Source organism: Ischnura elegans, chromosome 8 (assembly GCF_921293095.1).
Source record: "Ischnura elegans chromosome 8, ioIscEleg1.1, whole genome shotgun sequence".
Taxonomy (NCBI): Eukaryota; Metazoa; Arthropoda; class Insecta; order Odonata; family Coenagrionidae; genus Ischnura; species Ischnura elegans.
In genome coordinates this window covers 13,177,455-13,199,580 of record NC_060253.1, presented here as the reverse complement: position 1 = coordinate 13,199,580, position 22,126 = coordinate 13,177,455, and the positions used below count along the sequence as shown (strand labels likewise).

General features: G+C 38.7%; 2 protein-coding genes and 1 long non-coding RNA gene across 4 annotated transcripts in view; 2 read left to right on the top strand and 1 right to left on the bottom strand.

Moving 5' to 3' along the window:
- Window positions 1-5,147, bottom strand: part of LOC124163538 — a 312,703-nt gene extending 307,556 nt beyond the window's left edge. The window contains exon 1 of the mRNA XM_046540507.1: window positions 4,500-5,147. Coding sequence (XP_046396463.1) covers window positions 4,500-4,623 — 124 coding nt within the window. The 5' untranslated portion in view covers window positions 4,624-5,147. The remainder of the gene's footprint in view (window positions 1-4,499) is intronic.
- A 10,141-nt stretch (window positions 5,148-15,288) lies between these two features.
- Window positions 15,289-16,892, top strand: LOC124163557. Of its 2 annotated transcripts, none has more exons than XM_046540544.1 (2): window positions 15,289-15,480; window positions 16,193-16,892. In XM_046540544.1, the coding sequence occupies exons 1-2, from the start codon at window positions 15,398-15,400 to the stop codon at window positions 16,539-16,541; spliced, it is 432 nt and encodes a 143-aa protein (XP_046396500.1). In that variant the 5' UTR covers window positions 15,289-15,397; the 3' UTR covers window positions 16,542-16,892. The 2 variants fall into 2 exon arrangements, with proteins under 2 accessions (XP_046396500.1, XP_046396499.1); XM_046540543.1 differs by lacking the exon at window positions 15,289-15,480 and adding an exon at window positions 15,524-15,841.
- Window positions 16,893-20,234: 3,342 nt separating this feature from the next.
- LOC124163864 lies at window positions 20,235-20,957 on the top strand. Its single transcript, XR_006865855.1, has 3 exons — window positions 20,235-20,276; window positions 20,353-20,572; window positions 20,662-20,957. It is a non-coding gene; the product is annotated as an uncharacterized LOC124163864 (long non-coding RNA).
- Window positions 20,958-22,126: the final 1,169 nt, after the last annotated feature.

The following is a 22,126-nucleotide window of genomic DNA, read 5'->3' as shown; positions in this document are numbered from 1 at the left end:
TTTTTCATAGGGGAACTAACAATAAAACAGGGAAACGAAAACTGGAAGAGGTGAATGGAATCCGCTCTTTGTGAAGCAGAATAATTAGCGACGGAAAAAGACAGGAAATAAATTGAAAATAGAATAGCCCGGGCGAGGATAGCATTCTACAAAAAGAAATATCAATTTACAGGGGAAATTTAAACATGGAAGCAAGGAAACCATTAATCAGGACTTTCATTTGGAGCATGCTTCCCCACGAAAGTGATGAATGGGCAATGACAGCAGCGAAAAACTCAAAGGGTAAAGGCATTCGAAATGTGGTGCTGCATAAGGATTTGGAAATTCAAATGGGTCGAGCGAATAAGCAGTGAGGAAGTCCATAGAAGAGGAGGGGAGGAGAGAAGCCCCATGAAAACCCCGATGAGAAGGCGGAACAATTTAATCGGCTACTCGAGATGTGGGTATGGAGAAGAATGCAGAGGGTGAAATGGACGGAGAGGAAAAGGAACGACGAAGTGCTGGACATGGTGGGTGAGGAGAGTCAGCTTTTAGATGAAGCACGGAGGAGACAGGAGGTATGGATGGAGTGAGTACTTAGCGGGAAGGGGATGTTGAAAATGGTGTTAGAGGGTAGAATGTTAGGGAAACGACGGAGGGTAAGGAAAAGAATAGGATTTTTAGATAGATTGAAAGGGAGTAGGCCTTACAGTGAATTAAAGAAGGTAGTGCTGGAAGGAAAGGGAGGCTCCTAGATCACTTCTTGCATACTCCATGGAAACCTACCTTAATCGGTAGAATACTATAATAATAATATCTTGAGCCAATAATACTGGTATCCCTCTCAATGGAGCCGGGCTGGGCATACCGTATATTAAAACTTTGAGTGATTGCTGTTTAAATGCAAAACATATGCACATATTTATGCAATACAATACACTCAGTAACATGTCTTAAGAGCACTGAACACTCCCTTAACAAATTCAAGAAAATTCCTGCATCGATATATAAGTGATTAAGTATAAAGGAAAAAGGTAGTTATTCTGCAAGAAAGTTTCGAAACATTCAAGCGACCTGATATGTGGCCGGAATATCTCAGTCTCCCTATATTCTATACATCTTCCATACCCAGATAGTTAAGCATCAATGATGGACTTACTTATCGGAAGAGTTAGATAAACTCGGAAACTTACTTCCTGGCTGCTACGAGGCGGTTAAGATAAAAGGGCTCCGAAACGTTAACTGTTGCATCAACGGAAGAAAATGTCATGTTCTCCAAATCCATTTGTCATCCAAATAGAGGCATTGTTTGCACGGAAGGCGATATCAATAACTTACCGCTTCGAGGAACCCATATGAGCCATTAATAGACAAATAGCATAGCACGAACCCCTGCTAATGTGACAGAGACTATGAACATCGTTATGAATAACAGTTACTGTTGAGAAGTCGAATTGTATTCTCATTAGTATGGCCCTACCGTGATTTGCTACTTTACATAAATCATTATTACCTAAGTTAATTCCATCTAGTACAACTCGAAAAATTAAATGAGTGTAAATTAAAGGAGTATGATGGAAAAGGAGTATTCCAGGCATTCTCTTAAGACAAAACAAGGCCATATATTTCAGACATGTCTATTCAAACATGTACATCCTGATTATTACTAAAGGAAAATATGAATAGAGAGCTATACAAAAATATCAACGAGGCTCGAGAAAGAATTGCTTAGGAAATATTGTATGAGAAAGTTTTTTTAGCAGTTAAAAGGAATTAACCAACCGAGTTGACCAATAAGTATTACGTGGGTAGAATTATTTGCTACATGGGCTGATTATAAGGAAACCCCATAATGATGGACCGCAAAAGGTCGTGTCAGGGGAACCGCATTCGAATGCTCACCCCGACTTTGCACCACTTTTGCTCGTGATGGTGTACACATTTGACGCTCAAGTAAGTGACAGAAATCTGCTGATATCTGGGGCCAGATTGCTTAGGTACACTCCATATTAGGTTAAAGAAACGGTAAAATACGTTCAGGGGAAGGAACTAGCCCACCTACCCTGAATGCTTGAAATTCACATGCCTGTGGCTTGCTCTGGGTTGAGATCTACACTAATCTATCCAAACCAAACATTCGAGTTTTGAAATACTGAGTGAGTGCTCATTTCAGCGGTGATAGCTGAACGCAGATCGCATGAATTTAAGTTGTGGCTCCATTAAAACTGTTAAATACACTTCTGAGAGAAAAAATTGAGAACAATTTTAGATTTATAAATTAGCATCAAAGCTCCAAACAGGGGCCATCCAGGCGGAGAAATAGCTTTACTGTGTAGCTAAACTCAGTCCCAAACTAGTATTAGAAATAAAATAAGGTTTTCTCAGGTTTTCAGCCTGGCAAGAGAGTCCATTTTCCCCAAAGTATCATTATCTGATGACGAGGAACTTCGGACTTCGAAACGTTGGAGAAAATGGGCACTTTCACCGGACTGGGAACCCCAGAAAACCTTGTTTAGCCTATTCGCCAGGAAACCACCAGATCTTTCTTCAGTATTAGAATCTTCTCGTGCGTGTATGGCCGGGTAACAAGAGAGAACGCAGAGTCAAGCGAATGAGCACCTGTTCCGAACTATCGTAACACCCTTTCACCGCCATCTGCGTCAGTCGGGGAGCTATCTGGAGCAGAAGGCGGAGGGCGAAAGAGTCGCCATGGTCACAGGGATATAGAGAAGGTGCTCGGAAATTCCAACAATTTTCATGTTCTTCATTTAGGGCCCCCGCGCACTGGCAACTTTTTCAAAGCAACTATTCAGTTGCTAAAAAACAACGTGGTCTATTCCTGCCGGCAACAGTTTACTCACCCTCGGAATAGATCCGGACGCAATTATTCAGCTGCGGCAACTAAAAAGTCGCCCGTGCGCGAGGCCAGAGTCAATGCCGTGTGTTTCATTGGAACTTCCACAAAGCCACTAAACGGATGCTTTTTAAAGTTTCCCGTGCCTGGGGCCCTTACTTTTAATGACAAGGAGCACTTAATGACGTATATACGCACCCCTCAATCACTATGAAAGGCTTACCGCGCTCATTCTGATGGAAGATACAGTAGTTGGGCTTGAAGCACTTAAGCATTATACCACTACCACGAGTTGAGAATGAGGTATTTGTGGCCACTCAGTGGTAGAGACATTAAATATATCTGTATCGAGGAAAAAACGAACGCATCATTGCAAAAAAAACTAATTCGTTCAAATTCGCAATGACGGAAACCGTATATGAAAGAGAAGGGGTTTTTCGCCAGGAAGAAGGAAGTGTCTTATTGAATAGACTGAATATTTAAAATAAATGAATTGCAATATACAGGTTGATAACAGCTACAATTAATGCACCATAAAATGATAGCCAGCATAAGAAAAAATTAAAACCCTACGTAAATACAGTTTTCCAGCGGTATCACGAGATCAGAGCGCAAAAATAAACTTTACCAAGAAAAAGTAACAACTTAAGATTTGCTATTCAGACAAACCTCGCGGTCAATTGTATTGTGTTGGAAATTGAGATCATTCCGCAAAATTTGAAGGTGTGCCCGAATAAGAATTTGCTTTTACTTTCTCAGAGAGCTCCTTCAAAATGATCATTTTGCAATTAACTTAAAAATTATTTGCTAGTAAACGTTAAAAAGTCACCGACAGTCGAAATAATACGCGGACCCAATTGCAATACATTTCTCAAAAAAATCCTCATTTAAAGCGGTATGATTCCCGAATATGTAATTACTACCTCGTTAAAGCTTTTTGAAGGTGCCAGCAGGTGAACTATTCCAGCATTACTTTGATTCGCCAAATATAACGATAGAAAGCAACTGAGCCGTACAATAAAGCTTGAGAAGTTTTGAAAAATCAATCATCACATTTAAACGAAGTCTGAGAAGGTAAAATGTGTGACCTTCTAATCTATTGAAAAATTATAAATATGGACAACTATTCAAACAAATCGTCATTTCAAGTTGGCGTATAACAAGTTATCATTGATCATAACAGTGGTTCCCTGACAGCGATGCCGCATAAAATAAAAAAGCTGTTCATCTTCCAAATGTATAAGTTTTAAATGTCCTTTCTAGGAAAACTCTATTATCGAGCCCCATTTTATCTAGACGTATTGTGGGTCCATTCGTAAAAATTACGTACTTTTGAAGTAAAAATTGCATTATTTGTACGTAATGGAGCATAAAAAAGACCCCTATTTGGAGGGTAATTTTAGGGATGACTCGCAGTCAGAAAAAACGGCAAAGTTCTAAACCTAGCTCTAGTGCATCTTTATACTCCACACATTAAATTGTTTACGAGTTTGAAATACGGCAAGACTACGTGCACTAGTCCCTTGTATTCAAAATATACTTTCGGGGCATATTAAAATTAACGGCAAAAGTAGTATTTTGCAGTAAAAAAATGGGGTTTAACAACAGACCCATTCGACTGTGATTTGAAAGACGTAACCAACTGTCAGATAAACTGTCATCCTACCTTGTTGCTGTTGTTGTTGCGCTGTCGGGTGAAGAGTTACGAGCAAAATCAGCAGTAGAGAGACGTGGAGGTGCGGCGCCCTTTGCACCGCGGAGCGGCACCAACCACACCAGGGTGGCGCCATGGCCAAGTGAAATCTCTTCGAGTGGAAGGTGTTATCTCACAAATCCAAAGTGAGGACCGTCACTCATCTCCCATCAACGGAGCACCGAAAAACAGAACGAAAATATTTCGATTCGCCCCACACGACGAAGAAAACAACACCGTTCACTCCCGGGTGAAATACGAAAAACAGGACCACGAACAAACACTTTACAACAGAATATCCACGAACAAATGTTTCCGATCCGAATGGCACGTATGGACGACAACACTCTTCGAGGGCGGAGAAAACAGCTGATCCGTTTGAAACGAAACGAAAACCAGTGAACACGGCCGATTTGACCTCCTTTTTGTTCGGCCCTCGTTGCGTTCGATCCAACACTGTTTTTTTCTATCTAAATTGCACAAATTGTCGAATACGTCCAGCAGACGTGTTGTTGTGTTCCCGTGTTCGAGCGCGTACTTCCTCCGTGGTGTCCCACGCTCACCGACTCTCGTCTGCAACTGAAATCAGCGCCTTGAGAGACAAGAAAGGGGCCCTCCGCTTATTTCCCACCCTCTCTCTCTCTCTCTCCGACTTCCCCTGCCGCGCAGGCGAAACAAGTGAAGGGGAGAAGTCGTAGCGGAACTGGAGGGGGAGGGCGTGCAGACGAGGCGGAGGAGGGACTGGCACGATCTCTCACACGCGTCCATCAGGTCTGCCAACCTCGCGAGAGGGGCCGCCACCCATTCAAAAGGGACCAATCAGCTGGAGACTTCAACGCGCGCACGGAATTTGAATGGCTCAAAGGAACGCCTCTCGTCTATCTTCGTTTTCTGACGAAAGTAGAAAAATGTGGATCTGTCATTAGTCCTCTCAATACTTCCCCGCTCTCTGAGATATTAGGTGCGCAACTAAGTTCCCGCTGTTTGTTAACAGATGCCTTTAGCAGTGATTACTGGTCGATTTTGACCTATCGGAAACGTCACGAATCAAGCTTACAATTAGACATTTGGTAAACAAACCTCTAGAAAAGGATGGCGAGTTTTTTTTAGCATCATATCCTTATTTTTACGTGAAAATTTCCGCGTTTGTGCCAGGTAGCCGTCATTTGCAGGGAGTGTTTATTTTCTTCTTCCATTCGAAGAAAACGGCGGCTGAAGTGCATCAAGAGCTACAAAACGTTTACGAAGATGTTGCTTTATGTGAAACAACGTGCCGTGATTGCTTCCGTCACTTTAAAGACGGTCTTTCCAATGCTGACGTGAAGGAAGACCAAAAACCTTCGAAGACGCTGAATTGGAAGTATTGCTCGATGAAGATCAGTACCAAACTCAAGAAGAGCTTGCTTATGCATTACGAGTTACCCACTAGTCCATTTCCAAGCAATTGGATGCGTTAAGATTTATGCAAAAGCAAGGAACTTATTCCTTATGATTCTAAGTGATTTTACAGCAAGACAACGCTCGACCCCGCGTTGCAAAACCCGTTTAAACCTACCAGTAATAGCTCAAATGGGAAGTCCTAATCCCCCGCTGTATTTCCCAGATATTACGCCGTCCGATTATTACTTGTTCTGTCATATGGCACATGGCCTGGCTGATCTGTAGTTGCGCTCATATGAAGACACTAAAAAATGGCATGATTCGTGGGTAGCCTCAACAAATGAATACTTTTACTGTTACAGTATTGGCCTCTGCCACAATTAAGGGAAAGAGTTGTAGCTAGCGATGGGCAATACTTTGAATGATTCATTTGTAAGTATTTTTTCACGACAAAGTTGTATTTTCATTCAAAAAACAGCGGAAACTTAGTTGCGCACCTAATGCATAGCTATATCCATAGAAATAGTTCTCTTCAAATACGATTCAACACGGCTTTAATGTCTTTAGGAGACTAATAACAGTGAGAAAAGGGATCAATCTGCTGGAGACTTCAACACGCGCACGGAATTTTAATGCCACAAATGAATGCCTATCATCTATCTCCGTAATTCTGACGAAATTCCAATAATGCGGATCTGTCACGAGTCCATCCAGTATAAAAGATGCCATTTATGTGGTCTTCAAAGACAATTCCGATCAATTTCATCTTCTCATAAAACTCTAGGAATTTGAAACCAGTGTGCATTATGTAAATTGATTCCGGCTCCTCATTACTACCCATCACTCTGAGACACATAGCTATCCATCCATAATAAGTCCACTCCTCCATGGGTATATTCCTATATTTCTCGACACGCCTTTGATGAATTAATGATACAATAGTCATACGATCATTTTTCCCATCCCTTCCGATCGATAGCCTCAGCAATCTGTCCAATGGGGACAGAAAAATGACCGTTGCATGCATTTTCCGCGATGGTTCCAGGGATATAAATCCCATCCATTGTCGTCACTCTGCGCCTCCCTTTTTCGTGGCTGATACCATCAATGAAGACGATTATTTTTTTAAATTATCATAAACCAATATTGATATAAAATTATTTTAAAACTATAGTATGTTGATGAACGAATGAATTGCATAATATCATCTCAAGTCTTCATTAATACATTTTAAAAATATTCCATCTTTATTAGTGTTTCCCATAACCACCATCGCACGTAATAACCATTGAATTTCCAGTTAGTATTTCATTCATACCAGAAGCGTGTTTGAGCCTCTTAAAAAACATGAATTTCTCATTACGACCACCCTTTTTCAAAAGAATTTAAATATTGGCTTAGGTAGGTATGCAGACGAATCTTAAGATTTGTACATTGGGACCTACACACAACTTTTAAAGCTCAAATTCACTACACATAATTTGCCTTATTACATATCCATCTAATTAAAGATAGGTGATGAGTAGAGATGCGTGAAAATCGCACTTTCAGTTTTATTTTATCGCATTTTCAATAACAGTTTATCGCATTTTGTAGCGTCTATTTTTCATTTTCATAACGAGGTAGATGACGATAAAATGTAGTAAAACACAGTTATATGATAAAATACAGAATATTTTAAATAATTATGTTGTAGAACAATTATAAATTTAGGAATAAGGCATATAGTGGCGGAGGTGTAGCTTGCCCGCGCCCACTTGTAGTTCGCGGCCACGTAGAGTCCCAGCCAACTTGCAGCTGGCCAGTCGCTCACATGCTTTAAGCGGTCAATGTCGGCGGAGCATTTAAACTGCGCTCGGCACAAAATGTGCGAATTTTGCCGTCGAAAAGGAAAATTTGCGTAAAAATATCATTAAAGCCCATTCATCGCATCTATATCGCATTTGCTATTTTCACGCATCTCTAGTGATGAGGCTTAAAAATTTTTGACTTGATAATAAGCACAATCAAATGGCCACCATTCTTATAAAATTATTAGAAATCCAACTTATACTGACGCCGCTTTTCCGGGTAATTCAAGTGACCTTCACTCACACAAGCAATCAGAATGTACTTCAACAGCCCACCCCCTATTAAGGATTCCTACGTACATACGCATGTATTCGTGATTGTTTCTCCACTACTAGGGCGACATCCGTCATTAGTAACGAAAATTATTTTAAATTTTTTGCTTTCAATCCATTTGTTGCGTACCCATACACAAAACTGTTCAGTGATAATCAAAAGATCGCGGAGAAAACCGAGATGCACTGTGAAAAAAACAGTTTAAATCAAAATTAACTACTTATATTAGGTTGAATATCTTTATGTTTTTCACCAAGCAAATACTAAGGAAATCACTAACAGTCGCCCGCTTTGTACTTGCCGAGGTAATCTAGCGCTCACGGGGGCCTTCTAGTCCCCATCTTACGTCCGGAAATGTACGTCTATTCGTCTGGGTATTCAAATGTGCGTGTGACATCTCGAATGGCATTCTATTGCAGTACTTTTCTGCAAATTACAAAAGCATCTGGCATGCTGGTGACACAGATCTCCACCAAACCTACGGAAGCCTCCATCGGAAAAAAAGTCATTTTCATTAAAATTTCAAAATTCGCTCTAATAATCAATATTTAAAACGACTTTCGAAATCGCACAACGTATTTAAATGCTATTTAAAATGAACATTACTCAAATCAGTGAAATTTCGACCACATTGACCGGGGTTTCAATTGCACAAAAGGCATTATCAAAGGTCAACCGACCAACTTTGAAAATAGGTGCACCAACATCATAACTTCTGTAGGTATCATTAAAATTCTGTGATACTCCACTAACAATAAGTTGATTAATTATAATTTCCATTATCATTATTATTAAAGTATTCTACCGATTAAGATAGGTTTGCATGGATTATTTGAGAAGTATTATGGCGGTCTCCCCTCCCTCCATGGAATTATCCCTTAAATTCAAAATATGGTCCACTCTCATTTATTCTATTTAAAAATCCTACTATCTCCCTTTCTCTCTCTCTCGTTTACCCAACACACTACCCTCTAACTATGTTTTCAATATCTCCTCCCCGCTCAGCTCTCACCCCATCATGTCCAGCACTTCGTCGTTCCTCCTCCTATGTTTCCATTTCACCTTCTCCAGAAAAATATTTTAAGGCATAATCCTTAGCCGGTTCTTAGTATTTCCACGGGATTCTCAAGAAGTTTTTGGAAAAAATTAATTCTAATTTTCCTCCTCGCGATGCTCTCCTTCTGTTCCTTCTTCGCGTACAAATAATTATGCATAGCTTTCTAATTGTTATATTATTCCAATTGTATATCATATATAACTTATAAAGATAATAATTAGGCATTAAGAGTAAGGTAATAATTGGAAGCTAACAAAAGAGAAATGTCATTTAAGAGCTATAAACGATATCTATTAAAATAATTCATATGCAATTTTGTAAAGCCAACCAATGCATAAAAAATTGCGTGGAGAGGATTCGAACCTAAGATATTCGCAGGGTCAGTCTTCCTCTCTGACATTAAGAGCAATGGAATATTCTGCTGCACACAAAGACTATTGCTCTGCTTGCTGTTGTATTTTTGAATTCCCTTCCTCCGGTAAAACACGTTCCGCAGAACTTCATAGAAGGAAACTATTTTTATTGCAGACAGCACGGAAATTTTCCGCAGAAATCTTTCAATTCCTCGTGTTCCAAGGAAATACGTGCGCAGTAAGACAAGATGAATATAATTCATGCTTACTTCCTCCATGCAGCCAAAAATAATAGGGTAGTTTCCTTCATCATAAAAAACGAAATGCATTGATTGCGATTCCTTACCCACCATTAATGTATTCATAATATACATTTTATTTGGTTTTAGAAATCCCAGTTCAGACGAATGGCAATGTTCAATTTTAACCTCATTTGAAAAAGGTCAGATTGGCGCCAATGCATACTCCAGGAGTAATAATTTTTCGATTTAGCCAATAGAAAAATTATAGAAAACCACCCTATTTCGGCTCTGCAAACTTTAGGATTAGGCATTAAAAGTAAGGTACAGATACAGGGACATGTGCAGTTATATTCGCAGTATAAGTATAGACAACTATTTCAAACGCGGGTATAATGGTTTTCCGTGACATGATGGAAAACTAACAATTACTTGATCGTGATGGAAAACTAATAACCATTACATTGTGGTTAAGTAAATTTTACCATTACTAGTCCTTGTACTCATCTATTATTTAAAACGTGAACATTTTGTAACGAGAACCTATAATGAATACGGAATGAATTTTGAATAAAAGCAGCACAGCCTGAAATATTGTTTTGTTTCACTGGCAGAGGCGACAAAAAATCACGCCGTCCGAGCTATAATTTCGTAAATTCTTTTGTCAGTCTTCTGAATATTATTCAAGATATGTCTCTAAAACGCACGTTCCCATCGTCAAACCCATCGAAAGAAAACGGACATAATTCGGCTTCAAATGTGTCAAGGTAAAAAAAAAGTGTCTGGGTGAAATCAGAATGCCATAAGGTGAAAACGAAAAATACTTTCGCGCATGGTATGATTTCCGATTTTTAACACATTTAAAATGAGCAGTGAAGTGTGGTGATGACACGATGTCCTCACTTCTAAACCGGACGAACGGTGATTTTACTCTTAATTGGCAGAGGACGAACGTTTTCTAATAATTCGAAGGTAAAACATGAGGAATGGCACTTGCGCAAAAGGTTCCGTTCTCTTCCACGGTAAATATCTGAGGAATTCCAAGATAAAGATCCGGCGTTTGGCGGCTCTTTTAATAGCAAACGACTGGCTGCATTCACCTCGTGCGACAGAAAATCATACGCGAGCATCGCAGATGTCCGATCCTCCTTCACAACTTCCCGCATTTTAAACGATAAACAAAAAATACGAGGAAAAATAACACTTATAAACTTAACGCAACGGTTCAATTTCGGTGTTTTGTAATCAAATCGCGGCGCAACAAATGGGTTCGTTGTTTTATTATGGGCTGTGTTATTTTATTTTAATTTAGTGAAAGTTTTGAAAAATAAAGATACCGATAGTTTTTCATTTTTCAATCCATCGCTAACCTCTCAACGCAACAATCCTTTTCTGGGAAAACATGTCGTTAAAATTATCCTCGAGCCGGAGTAATTAGAGTATTATTATTAACTTTTGAATGATATAGGCCATGACATCCAGTAATTTTTATCGCGGCGCAACAAATGGGTTCATTGTTTTATTATGGGCTGTGTTATCTTATTTTAATTTAGTGAAAGATTTTGAAAATAAAGGTACCGATAGCTTTTCATTTTTCAATCCATCGCTAACCTCTCAACGCAACAATCCTTTTCTGGGAAAACATGTCGTTAAAATTTTCCTCGAGCCGAAGTAATTAGAGTATTATTATTAACTTTTGAATAACATAGGCCATGACATCCAGTAATTTATATCATATAAAGCAGTTAATGGAAAGACAAAAACAGCAGGTATTTGACGTCGCTGGGAGAGTTTTCATGGCGGGCTAGGATCAGGGATGGCGAGTGAAGCGAAACGAAAGTCAAAACTAGTAAAATTTCAATAGTTTCGTTCCAGGCTAAATACAACTTATATAATACCCCACAAGCCGTTTCAATATGTGTGTGGCGGAGGGAGTTAGGACACCATCCGTAAACAAATAAAAATGTTATGCTTAAACGAAGTTCCGCCAAGTATTTATCAGTCCTTTATTGTTCGGGAAAAAAAACAATTCCCACAGCTATCCGTCCCCTAAATTATCTCTCTTAATTTATCGTTTCTGTCGGACCTAGTGGGGTTCTTATATAATATTCTCCGAGTCGCTCCGAATGATATCCATCCTCAATTTCTCAAGTAATCCAAACTTTACCCGCAGCTCGCGAATTTCTTATGGCTCCCAGCCTAATTCGTTCGACATAAATCGTTTAACATCTTTACTGAAAGCGATATTTACTCCATTTATTATAATGAGCAAATAAATTATCAGTCGGAACTCATACGCAACAGGGAATTGCTTTAGAAACTAATAAATAATATAATTTATAAGTAAAAGTAAGGATTGATGTAGTATAGTTGATTCATAGCAAAACGGCATTAGCAGCAAAACGAATTATGCTAATTTTTTAACTTTTTAAATTGATAAAACAACTACCAACGAAAACTTTGTTCTTTTCCCAAAATATCATTTTTCTCACGGTAATTAGGGCTTCAGGCGGTTTGCCTGCTAAATAGATGAAAGAAATGACTCCACTATACGTTTTTACTACTAGTAAGCTTCCCTTTCACAAAATCATACACGTCAACATTTGCGGAATAATTATCAGTGGGCTGCGCGTTTCGTCAAAAACTGCTACGGGTGTACAGACAGCGTTACGCAGATGTTAAGCGAATTGGGCTGGGAGACTATAGACGGCAACCGTAATACCAACACTGAAATATTGAATGTGCACCTAATTATTTCTCTCGACGTATTTTGGATAGTAACACATCGCAGTAAACAAAGTAAATCTCCGTTCCGACAAAGATGTTTGGCACGATCACTTCACAATACAGAAAATGTCATCAACCTCACGAAAATTAGAAATCGAGCTAAGCAGTGCACACTAACCTTAAATATCTACTTCTGAATACACCGCAATGTACTATTTCACGCACAGAAGTTATCATAAATTTAAATTTACAAATGAAACGTATACACATGAGGTTAAATTGAAACAATAATCGTTATTATTAAACACGAATAGTTCCATGCAGTGCAAGGCTTAAAATTCGCAAAATACAAACCGACAGGAACTCTGGGAGCAGGGGCGCCGACTTATAAAAAATATTGGGGGGGCACATATCGGGGGTCTTTCCCCGGGAAGAGGTTAAATTCAAAGTGTGTCGCAGCACCGAAAAGCTGTCATGATTCACGCCACCTGATTCAGTTAACCTGCTTAACCTTATAATTATTTGTTTTAACACATTGCTGAATTTATTTTAAAAGGTAACTATCGTCAAACATGGGAAAAAAATTACCAATATATTTTTGTTATTTCACAAAGCATAATATAACTTAATTATTTTCTTGAATTATTGAGGGGGCTCCGCCCCCCCAAACGAATCTTTGAGGGGGCTCGGGCCCCCTCAGGCCCCATGGAGTCGGCGCCACTGTCTGGGAGCCAGAAAGTCGTTGGAGCTCACGAAAAAATAATTTTCAACTAAATAAATCAACAAAAGAAAGATAAACATGCAATAGCACGGTATATTCTACCCTCTTACCTTCGAGAACAACATCTATTTACAAACAAACGAAATATATGCGGCGCATAACCAAGGACAATAAATTAAGCAGTACTCTGAGGAGCAGAAGTGCCGCCGCTCAATTTGTAAAGAAACTTTTGAAAACCACTGTACATGAGGGAAGCCTCCCACTGTCCCTATATTGGGATTTTTCTTCCTTATAGAAAAATCTCCCCGGGATGGTGGCAGAGAAATAGCATCGCTTGGTTTCGCTAGATTGGGCCTCCTTTGCTTCCATAGCACTGGAGTGTTTTATCCCTCTTCCCTCCCTTCCAACCCTTTCCTTTCCCTGGAGGCGCCGGCGGGCTCCGATCGCGACGGCGTCTCTATCCTTTTTCCTTCCTCTCCGCCCCCTCCCCGGGTGTCCTGGCGTATAAAGCCGTGTCCCAACTCGTTAGCCATTAGGCATCATGTATTTAGCCAGCCAGATTCTGGGCAGCTAACCACAAGGGAGCATGAATTGGGACATCCTTACGCAGGTGCTGCCATCTACTGGGCACTAGGCCAATGCAAAACAAGAGATAATCGGAATGATTTGAACAAATGATGAACAAAACCCACCCTAAATTGTTAAAATATGATGTGTCAAGTGATTTTGAGTATTAAATGTCAGAGAAGAGTATTTAATCATAATTTTAGTATCTTAGACAAACTTTTTGTAATAGTAAAGTAGGGGTATACTTTCAAATTCGTATTTTTATTTCCGTATGGTTTTGTGAAAGAGGTTTTAGCTAAGTTTGTGGCGAAATGTTAGCGTATATTCCTTTTAATTGGTTTTTAATATTTCAATCGTCTCTCAACCAAGTACTTTTTCGAATTCCTTATATTTTAAAAATTTAATTTCTAGTTTTGTTATTATTAAGAACATGTCTATTTCGTCTATTCAAACGGTTACCGTCTGACTTGGGAATTATTTTCAAAATTTATTTAAAGTATGGTTTACGCACATAAATCAGGTTTCGTTATCATATCTTATAATCACTATTGATTTTAAATGTTGTTACTTATTCCGATTCCAATTTCGGGACTTTGTCCAATAACATATAATAATAATTGTTTATTCTTACGGGTGTTAACCTAATGTACAAAAAGTGTTAAATAAGAATTTAGACATAGTGTTACATAATTAAGCATTATTTAACACGTTAAAAAAGTAAACGGTAGCAAAACATAACATGTGATCGGTATAAAAAGTTATAAAATAACACATACATTCATAAGAAGCATACTAACATTAATTAGCATTAAAATTAACGCCGCCTTCTCATTAACTAATTTCTCCGTAATTCTTACACTTCCATTAACGCAATTTCATTATTATAAACAAAATAAAAATTAATAATTATTCGAACAAGTCTCAAAATATCAACACTACTTGCAAACAAGTACTATCCCTTGTTGACAGCCATGATGCCCTTTCTCCTGAAGACGCTTTGCACGCTTTGAATCATGGGAAAAGTCGGGCGAAGGATGCACTCCTCGATGCCTAAATCTGGCGGCCGCGTTAGCTGCCTTAATTCCCTCCCTTATGCTGGCTAACGAGTTGGGACATCCTTCCAAGATGGCGTCATGGCTAAATCCTGGAATTGGCATAGCCAAATGGCCAATTGGGACACGGCTTAAGCCTCGGGCTTGGTTCCGGGCCCCGGTGTGTTGTATCCCGAGAGAGGGTTCGCCCAGAACCCTCTAAGCCTTTGTACATGAGGGAAGGAAAGGGACAGAAATCCCTCGAAAATTTTCAAGTTTACCAATAGCAAAACTAAGAGTTTTTAAATTTCAATGGAGCATTTCAACATAACTTCATGTACGATGTCTTATGGGGCTACCGGGTAACGCAGAGTTCTCTGGATTGTTGATAATACACTACAAAGTTATGTTGTTGATAATACACTACGACCCTATGAGGGAGTAGTGTAGAGAACTGCCATCCAGAGGACTCTGAGGTAGCTTGGGCACTCACGCCATCTGGGAGAAGTACCACAAGCGGTAGGGGAGGTGACGGCGTTTGGGAGGGGGAAGTAGGGGACGGTTTACGTGGAACTCACGTGGTCCTACGTGCCAACGCCGGTGCATTTACATTTTCACTGTTACAATAGCAAATCAGACGCCATTGTAATACGTGAGATTTACATATTGAATATGAGACACTATTGTTGTGTTTCCGGGTGTGGTGCTCATATTTCGGATGGGAGGTTATTTGGCTTTCCGAAAGCTGTGGAAAGGTGAGGAAAAAACAGGATTTCATGTGAATTTTTACGCAATTTTCATGCGTAGTTTTGCCCCGACATCGCACGGGTTGGCCCGCGGTAACAGATAGCCGCCAAATAGCAGATAGCACCAAATATTTTGGTAAACTCACTCGTCTCAAAGAGTTTCCAGTAAATAATTGTGGTTCAGAGTTCATTAAACCTCACACCAGTCTTACTAAGTGGATATAAATGCGTTAGCACTGTGAGTTATGCGGTCGAAGCATTTTTTCGCGAGTGAAAGTGCGATATCGACCACGGAGAAAAAGAAATGTCATATCTTAGGATGTAAATCTGTTGATGAGAAAAAATTCCGATTTCCTATCAACGTGGCAAGGTATGTGAATCGTACTTGTGATTTTCAGGTTTTATTCTGATGAAATTCATCAGCCAGCAAGTTAAATGAAGTCAATATCAACGTTGGGTATCCCGAGCTGTTATGATTGCACAGTTCTGGGTATGACCTATGATTGCCCTTAAGACTTGAATGATTTCGTGGCATTCTAAATTTTTTGGATTGATTTGTGATGAGGATCCGTCGTGCGTATATTTCAGGAAAAGTTTTCATTCAAGTCAAGATTGTTTGAGGTCTCATTGTTAGTGCAGAATATGAATTTTCATTCTAGCCCAGTTGCAGTGACCGGTAATGAAGGGATTCATATACTTATATTATTTTATCTCTTTCCAGAGCAGAGAGGTGGAAAGCATTTTGTCAGGATCCTGATCTGGATGGGTATCATTTAAGGGATCTTCATAAAAGTTTTCAAGTGTGCATTAAGCATTTCCCCGAGGAGGCATTTACATACCCTTCATCTGGTAAACTTTTGCGGTGTGCTGTCCCCACTCTGTATCCTCCACAAGAAAGCCCAACTCTGTATCCAGCAGAAGAAAGCCCAACTATGTATCCTCAAGAAGAAAGACCATCTCCTAAAGTTACGAGGATTGGTGACATTGATGATCTTACCCCTTATGTACTGCGACTGTCACCAGTCACCGACGGTTGTTCATCTAACGTGGGTTATTATCGAATACTTTAACTTTTAAATCCAGTCTTCTAACTTTGGATAAGCATCGCTATTAGACAAGATTGGCTTTCATAGAACATTTCATCACGATGTCTTATGTGTGAAAGCCATACACTGATTCAGTATATAACATGATATAATACTCTTTGCCTTTTTTCTCTAAGAAAGATGATATCGCATGACTTCTCCTTTGTGAATGTTGTATGGAGTAGTCAACGGTCGGTATTTCTACGTCCAAATAAAGTGTTATTTATGTAAGTGAGAAAGTTGCCTGCCGTGCATTGAAAACTTTTTTATACATCCTATATATTGTTCCTTAATGTGTTTTTTAACACGGATACCAAATAAATATTTTAATACGGATGCCTATTAAGAATTAATTTATTAAACTTTCCAGAAAGTATTCACGTATGTGCAAATGTAACCAGGAAGACCTATGTGTTGGGATTTGACAAGGGACTGGCCCAACCACAGTTATGCATAAGGGATGTGCAATGGTCATCCATAGATCCTCCTACAGCAGTGGTGGATAAAGAATACTGTTGGAGGGGTACTACGTGTCAGTCATTCAAAGGCACTCCATATCACCTTTATTGTAATTAAGGTGGTACAATAGCGCTTCTGGAGGAAGTAGTTCAATCCCTGATACTTATTATTATAGTAACCCTTTTTTTCCTTAATTTACTAATTTCATGAGGGGCCCCCGCTTATATTCGCACCTAGGTTATGGTTGGGTAGGAATTTTTTGGAAATTATTTAGTTCTAGGATGGTTCTGTCGACCCATACACTTATGGAATCTTAGATGGTAGTTTACCGGTCACTCGACCAACAAATTTCTACCAACCCCCATGCCATGAGTGCAAAAATCTACTCAGACAAATGCAGGCTTAGCTAGCTAGGACCTTTATCCTACCATCGTCTGGGCCAGCTTTTTCATTCAATATCAATAATCCTGAATTTTCAGCATTAATAATCTCTTGTCTGATATGTAATGCTTTCATAATTTCCTCTGTAAAGATTGCAGGTTTCAACATTTGCACTGTCTCCTTACCACTGCCTCTGTTTCCAGTTAGTCTACATGATTTAGTCAGATGTACTACGATTCTCAATTTATTACAGCTAGAAACGAGGGCATACCCAGGATCAAAACTAGGGGGGGCAGCAATCTGTGGTCTTTCAAGCTACAACAGTTTATCACAGGAAAGGTTTGTTTCACTCCTATAGTGTTCCTGAATCACCCTAGTTGAGTATTTGAAAATAAGCAATCATATTGCACACAACTTGTGAGATCACCTCAATTGCAATCGAGTTAGAGCACTTCTAAATGAACCACCCATCTGCACACAATCAACAACATCACCATAAAATTTTTTGAAGTTGACTTGGGACCCACTAAAACAACTGATATCCAATTAACAATTTTGGCATCTCATTGCAGGAGTCTGGCGCAAAAAATTTAAAAGCCACATCCTCATCATTGAGATTGGTGACTGAAAGCATATTAATTGCAATCAATATCTTCTACTCCTAGCAAAATACATCTTTTTCTGGGAGCTATCAACACCTACGTAAATTACGTTACAGAAGAGTTTATATTTACATCCATGACTATTAATTCAAGTCCAATGACTTCATCCCGAGGATTCAGGATAGTGGCGTCCCGTCATTCACAAGATAAATGCTGACTTATAATTGAATGCTATTCAGAAAGATGTAATTATTTTGCCATGACCATAAATATCATGATTATTCATACTTCAAGAATTAAGTTTAAGAAACAAGGAAATATTTTCAACTAGTGATGTCTTTTTTATGAGAAATTATTTGAGATGGAGCAATAGCAATAAATATCAAATGTTTTTGAAATATGATAGGTACAATTTATAGTCTTATTATAAAATTGAATACTTTATGTATTTTTTTAATTAATGCATCTTTCACAAATGTTCTCAATGGAGTAACCAGAATAACTTTAATAGAATAGTTGGACTTGGATGGGAGCTTCAAAATATTACAGATGGCGAAGCAAAATATTTGAAATAGTACCACAAATTTTATCGGCAAATGTTGGTCATCAGAGTAATAACTAAGCTGCTGAAATTATAGGGTCTTATTATACTCAACCATATACCGCAGAGCATGCCACTTTAAAACTGACAATGCATGTTTAAATGATTAAGCATCCCTTGAGATAGCAATATGGTACGATTATTTATCATGATAAACAAAGAATGAAGATTAAAATATGATATTTTACCGTGACGAACTTGTCACAGGGTTAGGTCGTCTTGAACCTCTGGTATATTTTTTGAAAATGAACGTTTCCCTTTTTGAACAAAAAAAAAAACTCACTGAAGATTTATTATAGTATTGCAAATTTTCTATAATGAGATGTAAAATTATCAAACTAATAATTGAATACATCGTAAATGTAGAAGGAAATGAGAGGAAATACATGTTTCAAAACGTCAAAATAATATACGTCGACGTTCCAGTCCAGTTTGAGCCATAGTACAGCTCCAGTCATGTTACCCAGCCCAGTGCAGTCTGAGCTCAAGCACAGTGATCCAGCACTGTTACAGTACAGTTCTTCTCAAATTCTAGCTGTCATAGTACAGTCTAGTACAGAAAAGTGTACTCTGACTGTGCTAAACACAGAGTTTAGTCCAGTTACAGTGCAGATTTAGTGCAGTCAGATAACATCTTTTTTTGTATGGGTCCACATACCTCTACACGCGGTAATAACGACATTTCATTTCATAAAAGACATTCAAAAAGCAAATCCTGCCACACAAGATCAAAGAACAGAAGTACATTATTTTTCCTTCACCCAATGAATCTAACATCTTCAGAGATCCGGCAGCTCCTCCGTTTCTCCATCCCGACGAACAATGAATGTGCACTCCGAAGTTCTGAATTTGTGTCAAAGGTTTCGCGGGCACGGCGAGTAGACTTGTAGGTGAGGGGGGGAGAAATTCGCGGCGAAGCGGGGTAGCGCCGCTACCCCGGCCACCGTGGCGTGGCAATCGCGTGACGTCAGGATAACAGCCAATCGGCAACGACTAGCAGACAACAGCAAACCGTTTGTAATCGTTTGAATCTAAACATGCCTTCGTCTCAACGTTGTCATGCTTTTGGATACGGCGCGCGGAAAACTCCTGATAGCCCTATCAAATTGCATTAATTTCCTCGGAATGAACGTCTGTAAGTACAAAGTGAAAGAATCTTGTAGTATAAGTTGGCCATTAATGCACTGAAAGCCAGTAGGTGAGACCGGCGATTCCGCTGTATATCCCTGTTCTTCCAATTCACTTTCAAAATTAATGAAACAATCTGTTTTTATGTGACATATCGTACTTAGCGTATAATATTCTTATGTTCTTGTAGTATCTGTGGATTTTTTTCATTAGTGTCATGCTATATATGTGCTGTAAATGGTGTTATGACGGGGTAAATGCAAGTGCAAAGGGTGGGGACTTAAGTACTATTAGGGCATTATTTTCTTCCATGCGAGAGACAGTCATTCACTATAAGATAATTTTCCACAGGAGTACCCTTATATTAGGGAAGCTGGCGTGATGAGTAATCCCTTTGAAGATAGTCCTTTCTACTCCTCCAACACTGTGGCAAAGATATCCTATCTTTATTTCAGATTTGCGGGTGAAAAAATGTTCACCATCGATGACCCTCCACATCTCCTGAAGTGCCCACGAAACATGTTCATGGAATATGACAATAAAGAAGAGGTATAAACATTAGCAAATACTTCAAAATTGTCAGTATTATGTAAATAACCATAATTAATTATAAATTTTGTTGTAGATGACAGTTGGTGGTGTAGCTATTACAAGGGTTGGAAAATAGACCCACAATGAGGAGACTAAAGAATCTGAGTACAAGACACTGGGAATATCGTTCACTTCCCCAAGATATCCACCTCTACTCTTAATCCTAGGTGAAGAGAGAAAATGAAAGGGAGCCTTGCCGCCCATGCATTCTGTCGATTACTGTCTTCTCCATTTGGACATTTTTGTTCAGTTAGGTGAGTATGATTTCATACAGATTTGAGAAACTGTAAATAGATAAATTTAGTAAGGGAGACATCCATGTTATTTTTACTGTCTATTGCAGGGTGGATTGATTAAGGTGTGAGTGTGACTGCAGAAATCGTTCAATTCATAAAGCAGTTTTGCAGCTTTAATGGAAGTGCCCAACAGAAGAACTGGAATGGAAATCTTGTGGCCTCTTGCATGATAAATGTCAGCATCTGGAATTTTAGGAAGAAGGTATTGAAAAAGTTTATATATTTGTGATTCGCCAATTCTGTGCAGTCTCTATAGTGGGTATTTCTATATTATGTTATATATTTTATTTATCAAATTGCATTTCTCTGACCAAGCATTAGCCTGTACCTCTCCTGATGTTTTCACAAAGTTGTATGGTATGGTTTTTTGGAAAGTATCTTTCCCTGTTACTCATTTAGTCTGTTTAATTACTCGTGCACCAAGATTCAATAGAACACATCAGTCAGATTACACAACATAGCCAACATTCTTAGCACACCTTACAAAATTATTCGGTACATATAATGGCCTGATTTATTTCAACAATCAACGATGGGAATACCATTCAAGATATGTATAAACATACTGTTTTCTGTGTTAGATGAAGGAGATATTATTTCTTTGTATCTTATGAGACATTCTTTTCTCTGTCTTTTAGGGAAGTGTAATGAAACTTTGTCTTAAGGCCTCACCCTTAGTGAGCAAGATATGAGAAATATTAGTGAAAACAGTAGTTACAGTTTTTGCTACCAACTTTAATAAAATAACCATTACTTAAAGACAACGAGTACCAAAACCTCTAATTTTTGCATGGCAGTGGTAATACAGCCAACCTTTTGAACAGAGGACAGTAAAGGGCATCATGTTTTTTAAAAATTCATAGCCTAAATGCCTCTTTTTTTTATCTATAAAAATGGCCATTGTCTGAGACGAGGAACTCCAATGTATTCAATGAGATAGGTAGAGAAAGTATGACTCACTTTTTGCATTTTTCTTTCAATTCTCCAAAATTATTGTTGCTGTGAGAACAATATTGGTGTCAACAGCATAGGGAATGGATTGGAACCATTTATTTGTAGAAAACTATTTATATGATCATTTATGTCTGAAAGTGATAGGATAGGCACAGGGAAGGAGCTTAATGGAACTCCATGCTTCAGGCCTGTACCCAGGCAAATGAAAGTTACACCATTTCCTGAGGTAATGACAAATTGAATATGGTCCGACAAGTAGGTTTCAATCAAAATTAGCTATGACACAAAAACCATCAAGTCAAGTTTATTGAGGATCAATTGGTGGTCCACAGTGTTAAAAACTTTTGAGAAATCAAAAAATATTGTAGCAACTTCCATTTTATTATCTAGTGCATTGATAATCTGGTTTTCTAAGTGATGGATTTCAGAAGATGAGATTAGTGTTTCCTGCCCTTGGTATTTATGGTTAGGAAGTAAATACCTATGTCCTTATTGATGTTGGGGGAATATGAATTATTTAATCAGTATAACTGCATTTATCAAGGGAGATATTATCGT

Coding starts and splice junctions, on each gene's coding strand:
- LOC124163557 (XM_046540543.1), top strand. CDS start 15,717: ATGCGGTCGAAGCATTTTTTCGCGAGTGAAAGTGCGATATCGACCACG. Junction 15,842..16,192: donor TTTCCTATCAACGTGGCAAG/GTATGTGAATCG, acceptor ATCTCTTTCCAG/AGCAGAGAGGTGGAAAGCAT.